This window comes from Lynx canadensis, chromosome D3 (assembly GCF_007474595.2).
Source record: "Lynx canadensis isolate LIC74 chromosome D3, mLynCan4.pri.v2, whole genome shotgun sequence".
In the NCBI taxonomy this organism is placed as follows: domain Eukaryota; kingdom Metazoa; phylum Chordata; class Mammalia; order Carnivora; family Felidae; genus Lynx; species Lynx canadensis.
In genome coordinates, this window is record NC_044314.2 from 86,679,419 (window position 1) to 86,694,199 (window position 14,781).

General features: G+C 43.3%; 1 protein-coding gene across 1 annotated transcript in view; it reads right to left on the bottom strand.

The window, feature by feature from the left end:
- Positions 1-14,781, bottom strand: part of CLIP1 (CAP-Gly domain containing linker protein 1) — a 126,813-nt gene that overhangs the window by 57,020 nt on the left and 55,012 nt on the right. Inside the window, 6 exon segments of the mRNA XM_032595412.1 lie at positions 165-197; positions 1,474-1,534; positions 4,349-4,452; positions 5,070-5,267; positions 9,975-10,197; positions 10,881-11,005. Of these exon segments, the coding sequence (XP_032451303.1) occupies positions 165-197; positions 1,474-1,534; positions 4,349-4,452; positions 5,070-5,267; positions 9,975-10,197; positions 10,881-11,005 (744 nt within the window).

The following is a 14,781-nucleotide window of genomic DNA, read 5'->3' on the forward strand; positions in this document are numbered from 1 at the left end:
GGATACAAACGTAATTGCTGTGAAAGCCACATGCACAGAAATATTAAGGTCAATGTTTCAGGTCAGATTACGCAGTTAGTATTTGAGTATATCAATAAGCATTTTAATCTGTCATCAATCTGTGTTAACAAGGGAAATCTCCACACAGTTAAGTGCCCTCTTACATTCTCAGGATCTTCAGAAATCTGGCTCTTTTGCTATCAGTAAAAAAATAAAAAAATTAAGCAACAACAAAAGGAGAGACTCCACTAAAGTTTCCATACGTGTTAGGGTTTCAATATAACTCTGATTAATTTCAAGTGAGTTTATCACACAGACTATACTAACTCAGTGCTGATGGAAAGGTTTTAACTTGCACCTCCCCAACAAACCCTGGGCTGTGTTCCCCATGAGTAAGATGATGATATGAGACTTTGGGGTGTTTTTAAATGGATGGAAACAACACGAAAGTCAACTAAAGGAATGTGACTATATATGAAATGAGTAAAGAAGGTGACTATTGAATTATTAATAATCCATTAAATTCTGGGCCTACAACTCAGAAAATGTTTTCCTTGCTCTCTGTTGTCAACTGTAAAGACAACTGCCAAAGAAATCAGTTCCTATTTGGAAGGGCCCCTGAAACGTAAGCATGGTGTGGCCATCAACAGACTCTTAGCTTGTAATGTATATTCTTAACAATATGTAATGTATACCCTTAATAAAAATGTATATTCTGAGAACTGCACAGGCAAGTGCAATTTTTACTAAAATATTAATTCAATACCAGAAATCTGCAGAATTTGAACAACTTAAGAATTTGTATCTGTCATATATCTAGCAGTGGTTTTTAAAGAGCATCAAAATCATTTAATTCTGGCATCTAATTAAAAAAAACTGATGATAATTATTAAAAGACGAGAAACTTGATGCTAAAGGAAATCTCTGCAAATTTAAAATATGCCATGCAAGTCAAAGAGGCTGAAATACAATTTGATCTTGTTTTATCCTCTTGTAATTACTTCACAAAAACAACTAAAACACGCATTTATTCCTTTTACAGGGTTATGAAAAATTTATTCTGCCCAGTTGAAAAGCAAAGCTGAGATAAAGCAAAAAACTTTGTTTTGCTCTATTATGATGAGGTTAAACATGCTTTTTAAAATGCCATTTCTGACCGTGAGAGGAGTATCTAGAATCTCACTTGGACACACTGCCAGATTTATGACTTGATAAACTCCAATTCAAGATTTTGGATTTTGAAGCACGAGGAAAGAGTAGCAAAAATCTGACTGGGCCACTGGAGTTGGGACAGCACCGTCACAGGACAAGGACGTGTGCTGGCACCTGAGCCGTAAGCTAGGCCCATAGCCCAGCTGGCCAGAGACCCAGGCTCCTTCCCGTCCCTCTGTCGCCTGTTCTGGCAGGATCATCCCATCCGTACTTGTCAATACTGGTACCCATGAGAGCTGTAGAGAGCTGGAGGGGTTTTACCTCAAGATCGCCTTTCGTGATGGATTCTTCCTCAACACGGAACTGAAGGTCCTCAACCTTCCTGTGGAACAAAATCAAAACAAAGCACTTCAGGTAACCAAGGAATATATTTGCCTTACCAAAACAGGAATCTATAATCAATACCCTGGTGAATGTAACAGATGATAGTGGAAGAAAAGAAAATACATTTTTAGGCACCTAGTTTATAAATCTAACAGCTCTTTGCTATTTAGGAAACTTCAAAGTCTAGCCAGATACTGATTCCAGGAGACATGAGTTAAGAGTTGAGAAAAATCCACTGGTTTTCTTCTGTCGCAACCACCAGAATGAACCTAATCAAGACAAGATCAGCCTAAAGGGAAAAGGTCGGATTACCACAGGAATAGGTTTGAGATTCCAAGTCTGTAATTTCTACTTTACAGTAACAGAACACAGGGAAAAGTGGCATAGAAAACAAATCTCTCTTGGGGCTCCTGGGCCGTTAAGCACCTGACTTTGGCTTAGGTCATGATCTCACAGTCCGTGAGCCCTGCTTTGGGTGAGCATGAGCCCCAGCCCTCACTTTGGGCGAGCACCAGCCCCACTTTGGGTGAACGCGAGCCCCACTTTGCATAAAACACGAGTCCCAAGCGAACCCCACTTCTCTCTCTCTCCCTAACCCTGTGGGATTCTATCTGCCCCTCGCTCACTTGCACCCTCTCTCTCTTTCAGAAAAAAAAAAGAAAACAAATCTCTCTTTATACCACCCTACATCTGATATTTTATGGTGAGGTTAGCAGGCTACCCACACAGAAAGCCCCAGGACAATACCAGTACCTGTTCTAAGACTGGGAGAATGAGATTATCAACAATTTGAGTCACATCCCCCCTCCCCCCCCCATTTTAAAATCTCTAATTTGGGTGTGGGTCTCAACCAATGCTATCACCAAGTCAATAGGATACCCTGAAGATTAACAAAATCCAGGTAACATCCATATTACAAATCTTCACAAAAGTGAGTGTAAGGAAGAAAAGGGGACAAAGTTCATAACCTATGTGCAAAAACCAAAACTGTCAAACTCACTAGCCTTTCTGGCAAAATTAAGAATAAAAAAATCAGGGCGCCTAGGTGGCTCAGTCAGTTAAGCATCCGACCCTTCATTTTGGCTCAGGTCACGATTTCATGGTTTGTGAGTTCAAGCCCCATGTCGGGTTCTGGGCTAACAGTACAGAGCCTGCTTAGGATGCCCTCTCTCTCTCTCTCTCTCTCTCTCTCTCTCTCTGCTCTGCCCCTGCTCACATATGCACTCTCCTTCTCAAATAAACATTAAAAAAAAATTTTTTTAAATAAAAATTCTACTCTTAAATCAGAAATATAATCGTAAATAATTTATACCCCTCAAGCTCACTGGAAGTGTGGGAGGACATTTGTCCTGCCCAGCAGTCAGCAGATCAAGAGCTGGTTTAAGAACCAAAGCAAATGGTACTGTTGCCTTGGTATTCAGAAGGGCCTAGAAAGGCCTATTACTATATCTCATTTATTCGTAGCCATTTTTAGGATGTGAAGAAAATTTCCTATATATAGCACTTCTCCTTCTAGTAAGAAGATAATTTCCTTGATAAGAGACTCTATTATACCTCCACTGTATCCCGTACCTCAGTGGTGCCTCTCACGGTCCTAAACATACAGACCAGATGGCTAATGAATTAAGTTGCTACCATCAGAAATGACAAGATGGCGGCATTAAATGCAAGACAGGACAAACGTCCTTTTGTCCAGAAATGTTCCAATGGTTTCCATGCAGACACCTTGTTCAGAGACTGTGTTAGTTCACAGCCTCAAGAAGCCTCTAAGAACCAAACTTGCTCTGTCTCACACCATTTAGCACGTGATTCCATCCTGACCTGGATAATCCTCTAATTGCTTCACATGGAAGTTATGTTTTCCTAACAAGGTACTGAGTTTCTCAAGGACAGGGCCCTCGTATCACTTACCAGACAGAAGAGTTTTATTTAGATACACAGGTGTTTCATAAATACTTGGTCACTTTGGGGACGCCTGGGTGGCTCAGTCGGTTGAGAGTCTGACTTCAGCTCAGGTTATGATCTTGTTCGTGGGTTCAACACCCGCATTGCGCTCACTGTTGTCAGTGTGGAGCCCACTTCAGATCCTCTATCCCCACCTCTCTCTACCCCTCCCCCACTCATCCTCACTCGCACGCTCTCTCTCTCTCTCTCAAAAATAAACAAACATTGGGGCGCCTGGGTGGCTCGGTCGGTTAAGCATCCGACTTCGGCTCAGGTCATGATCTCGCGGTCCGTGAGTTCGAGCCCCGCGTCGGGCTCTGTGCTGACCGCTCAGAGCCTGGAGCCTGTTTCAGATTCTGTGTCTCCCTCTCTCTCTGCCCCTCCCCTGTTCATGCTCTGTCTCTCTCTCTGTCTCGAAAATAAATAAAAATGTTAAATAAAAAAATAAACACACAGCCATCATAACAATTACAATAAAAAAAAATAAATAAATAAACAAACATTTAAAATACATACATACTAGGTAACATGGACCCAAAATGTCTTCTCACCAAAAACGGTTCCAGGTGGAAGCAGGGTTTGAATCGACTTCACGACACTAAGGCCAACCTCAAGAGGATGTTTGGCACACAGCAGGTGCTCAATAAGCAGCTGTTAAATTTAGCAGGCCCTGTCTAGATAATTCCAAACTTCTCAAAAAAAAGTCAAATCAAAGCAAACCCTCCCGGCACAAGATGAAGAGTTGAATTTCTACCGGACACACAGTCACTCCTTTGGTTCTACGGCTTGACACCTTAATAAGAATGTTTTCCTAAGGTCATTTAGAAGGAAAAGGCCACACTTGCACTAAGGAACAGTTTGAGGTCACCTTTTCTCCTCTTCAAGTTGGTTGAGAAGCTCCACCTTCTCCCTGTCAGCAGCCTCCACCATCGTTCGCAGCTGGTCCATCTTGGCCTCCAATTCCAGGACATGCTGAGAAAGACAAGGGTGTCAGTGAGTGGCCTCCCTCGGACCCAGACACAGGCCCAGGGATGCCTCCAAAGAGCTACAGCTAAGTGGTACCATTGTGGGCGGGTATGACTCTAAAACCTTTTCACAGTGCAATGCTTTCTATAATCTTTAATAGGTTACTTCTCGGCCGCATTCCTGGAAACTAGATGATGAAAAACCACACCATTAAAGCAAAAGAGGGCAATGGTACAACAACGCTCATCTTTTTTACGGCTGAAACGCATACAGAAGGTCATCTACAAAACAGGAGTTGCAATCGTTGGTAAGGTCCCAGTAAACAAGTTCCCCTGACACAGGCCAAGAGGCCTGGATGTAAAGACCGAAGGACTACGGTAGACTCAAGAAGAACAAAACTGCATCTTTATGACGATACAAAGTGGTACCCCAGGTCACAGCTTCAAACAAGCCCAGCAAAGACATTTCTACTCATTTCCAGTGCTCCCAAGACTAGCTCCCTGGCTCCAAGCACGAGGTACGCTGCTCAGCCTCCTCCCTCAACTTAGAAAGCTCCACCATCTCCACAAGATCAGCTTAGAACCCATCACCATCTCCGAAACAAGGTCAGCACCAGACTTCACCTGGTCGTGTCCGTCCCGGGCCAGAGCTAGCTCCTGCTCTATTTCCCCCACGTGGCTCGTGGCCTTGGCCACCTCCGCCCTCTCTAGATCCCGTTCAGCCAGCAGCTGCTCAATGTGCTGCTGCTTCTCCTTCAGGGCCTCCTGGAGGGCAGTGGTGCCGGAGATCTTCCTGGCGTAACGGGAGGAGGTTTCAGTCAACTGCAAAGGAAAGTTAAAGAAGTGAAGGGCGATGATGCTATCGGGGATGCAAGGAGGGCACGAGGCATGCATGGCAGGCGTCTCCTCAGCAAAGCGAAGGTGCTGCCCCTGCTCCCAAGCTTGCCAATTATTAGGAAAAGCTTTTCATCAAGGAAGCAAGACAGCGTGCGCCTCCTGACTGTAAATTTCACAAACAACACATCAATGTGAGAAGTCATGGAACAATCAGAAAGATGTTTAGAAGGAGAATAAGTGGCTCACGTCAAAGGTACCCTGAGCTCAGCTGACAGGGCCTTGTAGGAATCTAGAAAAATTCCACAAACCCATTTAACAAGCTTCTGTTACCACCTGAGCTTCATTAGTAGTTTTCTTCTTCTTGTGACGTTTTGGTCAGTCTTTTGCTCCTCAGACTTGAGGTCGAGACTTTCCAACTTTCTCTAACTACCATTAAGTAACCAAGAGGTCACCCTTGGAGCCAAAAACCGTCCTCTTATTGATTAAACAGTTGGATTTTGTCAGGATTTTCTTCATCTTTCTTTCAAAATGAAAGGCACAGATAAAAAAGAATGAAATCTTGCCATTTGCAACAATGTGGATGGATCTAGAGAGTATAATGCTAAGAGAAACAAGTCAGAGAAAGACAAATACCATATGATTTCACTCATATGTGGAATTTAAGAAACAAAACAAATGAGCAAAGGGAAGAAAAAGAGACAAACCAAGAAACAGACTCTTAAGAGAACAAACTGATGGTTACCAGGGGGGAGGGGGGAATGGGGGAAATAGGTGATGTGATGGGGATTAAGGAGGGCACTTGTGATGAGCACCAGGTGTTGGATGGAAGTGTTGAATCACTAAATTGTATACTTGAAATTAATTAATTTAATTTTTAATTAAATTTATTAAATAAAAACTTTAAAAAAATTTTTTTTTCAACATTTTTATTTATTTTTGGGACACAGAGAGACAAAGCATGAACGGGGGAGGGGCAGAGAGAGAGGGAGACACAGAATTGGAAACAGGCTCCAGGCTCTGAGCCGTCAGCCCAGAGCCCGACGCGGGGCTCGAACTCACGGACCGCGAGATCGTGACCTGGCCGAAGTTGGACGCTCAACCGACTGCGCCACCCAGGCGCCCCAAATAAAAACTTTTTTAAACAAATGAAAGGCACAGAAGATCTCACCCAGGAATCCAGAACTTGAAGGCCTGAATCCCAATCACCAGAGGGATTTATGAATATCAGACAAAGAGGAAAACTCTATCTGCCTTAAAAAGTGCATGTGTATGGGGTGAGTGTGCATGTGTGTGGGCAAGTCCACGCGTAAGAGAAAGGGAGACAGAGGACATGCAGAGGGAGGAAAAAGAGGGAAAGAGAATCTGTGGAGAAAGAGGAGGAGGGGATGGGAGGAGCGGTAAGGGGATTGGAGAGGGAAGGGGAGGAGACAGAAAATAAGGCAGAGCAGAAACGCGAAGGGGGGAGGGGTGGAGAAAGAAAGCCGCCCGGGGCCTCTGTTACTCTGTGCTGTTCCTCCACACTGAGGCTAATCGTTCAGATAAAAACACTGAGAAAACAACCTCCCATTATGGCAAGGGATAATGTGTGCAAGTTGAACAGCATTCTTCCAAGTGAGGCTCCAGGGGCTGGGAGGGAGTTCAGGAAAGGCCTCATCCCTTGGCAAGCATTTGTCCAAGGCCGTGGACTTAGAGATCAGATCGCTGGATCTGGATCAAGTCAGCCCTGACTTCATCTCCTGCAATCAAAGCCTTGTTTGCCACTCGAATGCTCTTCATGCGTCTATCTGAGCCCTCGTCCAGGAGGCAGACAGAGTGAGGATCTGTCATTAATAGTTAGACAGTTTGGGGCTTGACTGGATTCCTTTACTCTTAGAGTTTCTATTTCTGCTTATTTCTATTTTGTGAAATTTCTTGAATTACATAAACATACTGGGGCAGGGGGGAGTGTTCTTTTAACCATCTGACCTTGACTTTCCAATTTCATTATATGGTTAAAATTATACTTTCTCGGTACTAACTTTTCTTCCTGGGTAAAGTAGATCTGAGGTTCCCTGCACAGAGATAACCCAGGGTGCTGCAGCCAAGTCACTGGGCACTGTGGAAGATTTTCAAATTTCAAGGGAAACACGGCACCACCGGTTGGACACCGTGCAAACTACCAGCTTGGGGCAATGGAGTTTGAGGCAACTGGACTATATTCCTTTCGATAACGTTGTGCCTTCCCAAAGCTAGGCCTTGGTTGCTGCCATGACAAAAAGCCAATACTGTGCAAATCAGTGACACAATCAATGTGTCAGAGGAAACGAAGGTGGCAGTTTTCAATAAGACTCCAAGGTTTGACAAGCATGTACAGTGCCCAACAGGACCATACAAGCTAACACTAAGCTTGATTATTTACGAATTAACTAAAAATCCTTTCTTCTCGGGGCGCCTGGGTGGCTTGGTCGGTTAAGCGTCGGACTTCGGCTCAGGTCATGATCTCACGGTCTGTGAGTTCAAGCCCCGCGTCGGGCTCTGTGCTTGACAGCTCAGAGCCTGGAGCCTGTTTCAGATTCTGTGTCTTCCTCTCTCTCTGCCCCTCCCCTGTTCATGCTCTGTCTCTTTTTGTCTCAAAAATAAATAAACGTTAAAAAAAAAAATTTTTTTTTTTAAATCCTTTTTTCGGGGCGCCTGGGTGGTGCAGTCGGTTAAGCGTCCGACTTCAGCCAGGTCACGATCTCGCGGTCCGCGAGTTCGAGCCCCGTGTCAGGCTCTGGGCTGATGGCTCAGAGCCTGGAGCCTGTTTCCGATTCTGTGTCTTCCTCTCTCTCTGCCCCTCCCCTGTTCATGCTCTGTCTCTCTCTGTCCCAAAAATAAATAAACGTTGAAAAAAAAAAAATTAAAAAAAAAAAAATCCTTTTTTCTCTCAATTAATGTGTATCATTCTTTTTGAACAACTACTAACTTGCTAGAACATAAATATTAACTTGTTTGTCCTTAGCTGCTTCATAAACAGAATTGCTATTTCTTTCCGCCCGGAGGCCCTATGAAAAAATAACTCTTAAGGGGCTGGGAAATCAGAGCATTTGGGCACCTCTGTGCTCAGTACTTCGGAGGATTCTACATTCAAGAATCATTAGACCTTTCCATACATATGCATGGGATTATTCTGGGGAGATATATTTCTAGGAAGTCACTTTTTCTGTATTTTTGGCATATTCTTTTATGGTGATTTTTGGTTTAGAAACTACAGCCACCCTCAATAAAGATATACAAAAACAAGCTGTTTTACAAGACAAGAAGACTCCTTTCTCTCTTGTCACTTTTCTTCACTGAGTGAGGTGAACTAAGAACGATCAGGACTGGTCTGAAAAGAGGAGAGGTTGGGAGGGAGCAGGGAGAGCTCGGTTGTCTTCCAAAGAAATGGACACTTACAATTACAACATAATAAAAGTGACTCAAGAAAGAATTCCTAATCCAGAGAACACACTTGCATGGACTTGTTCCTGGATTAGCAAAGTAGACTAGATGTCCATGTGAGTTTGCTGAACGATGCTCTGTCCAAAGAGGGGTGGCTTCACCTCTATGTCATTGTTCTCATCAAGCTTTTCTTGTAAAAGTCCATTTGTAATTTTTCTCTTGAAGATGTAGACTTTCTTTTCATATGTGAAATGAAATAGTCCAAGCAGGTATTTATTTTACCTGAATTTAAGAGAAAGTCCAGCTGGCTGGCAGAGGAGCACTCCTCCCCCACCCCCCACTAGAAGCAAAGAATCCTCCCCCGTTCTCTTCCCAAGGACTGTGGACCGTGGAAGAGAAGGCAAAACGAGACCGCAGGCCAGCAGCCTTACTTCCGATCACACCATTTAACATTCTCCCTTCTGTCTGTAGTTTACGGTCATTAACACAGAGATCCAGAATTCAGTCTGCAGCGCAGTCTTATGCTGCCATTACAAATCTAAACAGTGTTTGCCTCACTTCACGTAAATAAATTTACTGGCAGGAGACAAGAAGTCATTGTTCTGACCCTAATAAAACACTGTATTAACAAACAGAATGAGCCACCACTGCCTATTTTAATTCTCATCATTCTATTTTTACTGACTTAATGGGAAAAAGGTGGAGAGAGGAAGCGGAAGGGAGAGGAAGAGATGGAGAAAGGAGACACAGCGTGGCACTTCCTAGCATCCTTGCAAGTTCTGCTCGTTCTGCCGTGTGTCCTCTGGCGCAAGACAGGAACATCCCACACACTAACCGCTCTCGGTGGGTTAGACTGTATTAACATGCTACCTAAATTCTAAGAACACGCCTTTTCTCAGAATACTTTAGTTCCTTCAAATTGTTTCAAGTCAGAGAGACCTAAGTTGTTGAGGAAAACGATCCCTCCCTTTTTCCTGTCATTCTTGTGCCCAAAATAATTTCAGAGAAAATCACCCCATATGTTAGACTCAACACTAGTTACTACAGACTCACCAAGAACTAGATACATCTTAGAGCCTCAAGAACCTGGAAGCAGAGTTCAAAACCCTATTTCAAAATCTGTCTTCCTGCTAAAGCTTTGTTTTATGACATCTGGAACGGACCTCCAACAAGCTACAACTAACACTCAGTACAAGGCAAGTTAATAGCTCCTAAAGCAAAGCAGGTCCACCAGCAGCAGGCATTTATCGTGCCTGGAAGGGAGAGACATGCAGTGAGGACGGGGAGGCTTACTAATCCAGTACGGCTGGGTTTGCTGCTCACGGAGGAGGCCACTGAGCTCATGGAGCTGAGAGACGAGGCGGAAGGGCTGCGCTTCAGGCTGGCGGGCGTGGTCGCCATCACTCGCCTCACGGCGGCAGCCTTGGCTTTGGCCGGTGTCGTGGAAGGGAAACCAATCTTGGTTACTTTGTGGACAGGAGCAAACAGGCCATATTTGGGTTGGCACTGAAAATACCTTTAGAAAATAACAATAAAAGCAGTGACCAAAAAGACTTAATTACAAGAAATAACAACTATAAGCAAAAGCATAGTTTTCTGGTCATAACTCATGACTGGTTTGCTGTGAATTCTACCAGAAAGCTGGGGTGATCAACCAGCATGTAGCATTCACATGTATGTAGGCTGGTAACCTCCAGGATGTTTTAGAAAACACACTAAAAAATAACAATCTGATACACAGAGACAAAATTACTGATCTGTTACTAAAGATCTACTGAAGTACAAGGGAATAAATAGATCTACTATCTGATAAACCTGTAACAGAGGGATTCAAACTATAATGTGTCAATCTAGGTTCATTAGTTGTAACAAACGTACCATCGGGTGGCAGGATGTTGATAGCTGGGGAGGCTGTGCACGTTGGGAGCAGGGGACATATGGGAACTCTATACCTTCCTCTCAATTTTGCTATGAAACTAAAACTACTCTAAAAAAAATAAATAAGTTGAATGCTTGTTCAGAATTTACTCAGATGCATTACATATTACTAAAAGAAACAGTTAAAAGAATGTCTCCAATTCTGGTGGGGGGAAAAAAATCAGTAAGTGAGCCTTAAGAAATAAAAGTGCAGCTCTTGGTGAGATCTGCTTGAGCGTTTATATGTGCAAGAGGGAGGCAAGATTCCAACTCCAAACAAACCTGGTTCCAGCAACAGCCCCATCGTTCTTCCCAAGAGGCTCATCCAACTCCACACCACACCATTCCCCCTTGGCAAAGTCTGTCTCCCCAAGAAACCGGACTACGCCAGCCTTGGTGCCACCAACCTGGAAAAAGAGAATGTAAAAATAAAGAGGTGAACAGAATTCTATAGCTTAATCCTTTGCAGCTGCAACTGACAATTAAGTACAGAACTCTCCACCATTACCCTTGACGGCTTCTTCTCTTTGCCTTCTCTTCAGCTTTTAAAGAGCTTTCTCCAAACACTGGTAAAGTTTACCTGAATGATTTATATTATGAGAGTGATCTGATATGTCCCAGTAATGAAATAGCCTAAATAATATATAGTCATTGGGCTCTCCACCAAATTAATTTGTCCCTTCATTAAAAATACTTTATTATTCCAGAGGGATTTTCCAGCTTCAAAATAAGTATTTGGGAGGAACCTGGGTGGCTTTCATTGAGCAACTGACTTCGACTCAGGTCATGATATCACGGTTCGTGGGTTTGAGCCCCACAACAGGATCTCTGCTGTCAGCACACAGCCCGTTTTGGATCTGTCCCCCTCTCTCTGCCCCTCCCCCACTCGCACGGTCTCGAAAATAAACACTAAAAAAATAAGCATTTGCTACAAAAATAAAATTGGCACATCATTAAGGGAAAACAAAATTCATCTATACTCCTACACTGTGACAACTGCTGTGTCTGTATTCTCATACTTCCTTTACATCTTTATCCACGGAAAACAAGACGCGTCCATATTAAGGACAGATACACATCTACACGCATTTGCTTTTGGCCTAAGTAGATGCTGCACGAAAATGTGAATTCTTTAAAATAATTTCACTCTACAGATATTTTCCACTGTGAGGCTGTTTCCTCATGACTATTAAGATTACTATTCTTCACATTTTATTTGACATGAACTGCTCAAAGCTGTCAGTCTTCTTTAATGTGTAACTCTGTCCCAGCCGTTTGATGTACTATGCGAACATTATTTCCAAAATTACCAACCACCATTTATGAATTATTCCTTCCTTTTCCATTACTTTTCTACTTCAAATACTCATTTTGCCACAATCTCTCATGGGCACACAAGAACGCACTGACGCGCGTGAGTCTTTCTACAGCTTTGAAAGTTCAGGATTTGTGCTGCTGCCACAGCATTACAATTACTGCTGCTTTATAATCTGTGTCACATCTGCTAGCGCTGTTTTCCCTTGCTACTCTTCAGATTGACTTTCCTTTTTTTAATTTTCTTACTTTGTTCTAGGCTTCCTTTATCTTAATTGCTTCTTTAGAAATTGCCTCTGTTACAGAGAGGAGTCACTGCAGGAACTTAAGAACATTACAAGAAAGAAAATAAATGTTTTGCCTGTATTCTCAACACCCCGAGACAGACCCTGCTGTTCTGGTTCACTCCCCCCACCACAGTGCAGCAGGCTAGGATCCCACAACACGGAGGTACCGCGATAGGCACTTTCCTCACTTTTTGTTTGAGCTGTTCACCTTTTTCCTATTGATTGGGGAAAAAAAAAAAAAAAACAAACCTTTATACATAACAAACTTAAATTAATTCTCGAATAACCAATGCATTCTCATGGTTCCAAAAATTCTAAAAGAAATATGCATGGGAACGTCTGGGTGGCTCAGTGGGTTCAATGTCCGACTTCAGCTTGGGTCATGATCTCACAGCTCATGAGCTTGAGCCCTGCATCGAACTTTTTTTTTTGTTTCTTTTCTAGAGCAGTTTTATAAGTGAAGAGCCTACTTTGGATTCTCCATCACCCTCACTCTCTACCCCTCCCCCGCTCACACTCTCTCTCTCAAAAATAAACAAACATTAAAAATACGCATGGAGGGAAGAGTCTCCCTTACTGAACTCTTGTCCACACCTGCCCCACTCCTACTACATGGGAAGCATGGTTACTGATTAGCAATGCCTCCTTCCTCCTGGCATTTATACTTGCAGATGAAAGCAAATGTTAACGTATGTTCTTTTTCCTCCCTTTTATTTTTACACAAAAGCTAGCATTCTACATGCACTGTGCTGCACCATGCAGAATACAGAGAACTTCCTTCTGTTTGCAATTGCGGTCACTCTACTGTGTGGATGTGTTCCAGTTTATTCAATCAGCCCCTACTGATAGTTAAGTAGGTTTAGTTAATTTAATACATTTAAAAATAAATAATTTTGACTAATTCTAAAACAAGTTATATTAACTTGGGACAGTAATTTATTACCGATCTTAAAAAGGAACCAGCTTTGGGGGCGCCTGGGTGGCGCAATCGGTTAAGCGTCCGACTTCAGCCAGGTCACGATCTCGCGGTCCGTTGAGTTCGAGCCCCGCGTCGGGCTCTGGGCTGATGGCTCAGAGCCTGGAGCCTGTTTCCGATTCTGTGTCTCCCTCTCTCTCTGCCCCTCCCCCGTTCATGCTCTGTCTCTCTCTGTCCCAAGAATAAATAAACGTTGAAAAAAAAAAATTTAAAAAAGGAACCAGCTTTGGGGCGCCTGGGTGGCTCAGTCAGTTAAGCGTCAGACTTCGGCTCGGGTCATGATCTCATGGTTTGTGGGTTAGAGCCCCGCTTCGGGCTCTGTGCTGACAGTTCAGAGCCTGGAGCCTGCTTCGGATTCTGTGTCTCCTTCTCTCTCTGCCCCTCCCCAACATGTGCTCTGTCTCTCTATGTCTCTCAATAAATAAATGTAAAAAAAATAAATAAATAAAATTAAAAAAGGAACCAGCTTTTAGGGTTTTTTTTTTTTCTTTTCTTTCTGATGTTCTCTGTTTTCTTGAATTCACATTTTATCTTTACTATTTCCTTTTTCCTACTTCCTTTTTGTTTATTGTTCTTTCCTTCCTAGTTTCTTTTTTTTAGTGTTATTTTTATTTACTTTTATTATTTTTCTAATGTATATTTTTGAAAGAGAGAGAGAGACAGAGTGTGAACAGGTGAGGGGCAGAGAGAGAGGGAGACACAGAATCTGAAGCAGGCTCCAGGCTCTGAGCTGTCAGTACAGAGCCTGACAAGGAGCTCGAACCCACAAACTGTGAGATCATGACCTGAGCTAAAGTCAGATATTTAACCGACTGAGCCACCCAGGTGCCCCTGTTATTTTTTTTAAGTAAGCTCTAGGCCCAACATGGGGCTTGAACTCACAACCCAGAGATCAAAAGTCACATGCTCTATGGACTGAGCCAGTCAGGCGCCCCGCCTTTCTCGTTTAAGACCAATACTACATTTATTTTTTGTCTTGCTTTTTAATACTAAAGGCATTTGTTTCTAATTTTCTCTGCATATAGCTTTCTAGGAGTTTGGGATGGCAGATTTTTTTTCAGCTTTAACCCTTTGTTGAAGATGGAAAAACATTAAAGCCTCAAGCCTATGTAGTTTTTAAAGTTTATTTATTGAGAGAGAGAGAGAGAGAGAGAGAGAGAGAGAGAGAGCGAGCACGTGCAATGGGGGAAAGGGCAGAGAGAGACAGAGACTTCCAAGCAGGCTTTGTGCTGTCAGCCCAGAGCCCAATGTGGGGCTTGATCCCACAACTGTGAGATCATGACCTGAGCCAAAATCAAGAGTCAGACGCTCAACTGACTAAGCCACCCAGGTGCCCCTCGAGACTATGTACTTTTCCTCTGAAAGAAAAACTTTCAGAGACACTGAAACTGATTTAAGGAACTAAGGGAGACGGTTTAAGGCACTTCAGGCAGGAAGGGCATGTGAAGGGTGACAGAGGGCAGGCAGCGCCAGGACATTACAGAAGCATCCTGGTATCATGACAGGTATCAACGAGGCAAGACAGAGATGGAGAAAACTCCACGCAGGAGCCCTGTTGTATCTGGCCCTGCAACCCGCAATGCCCAGCACAGCACAGCGGACCCTC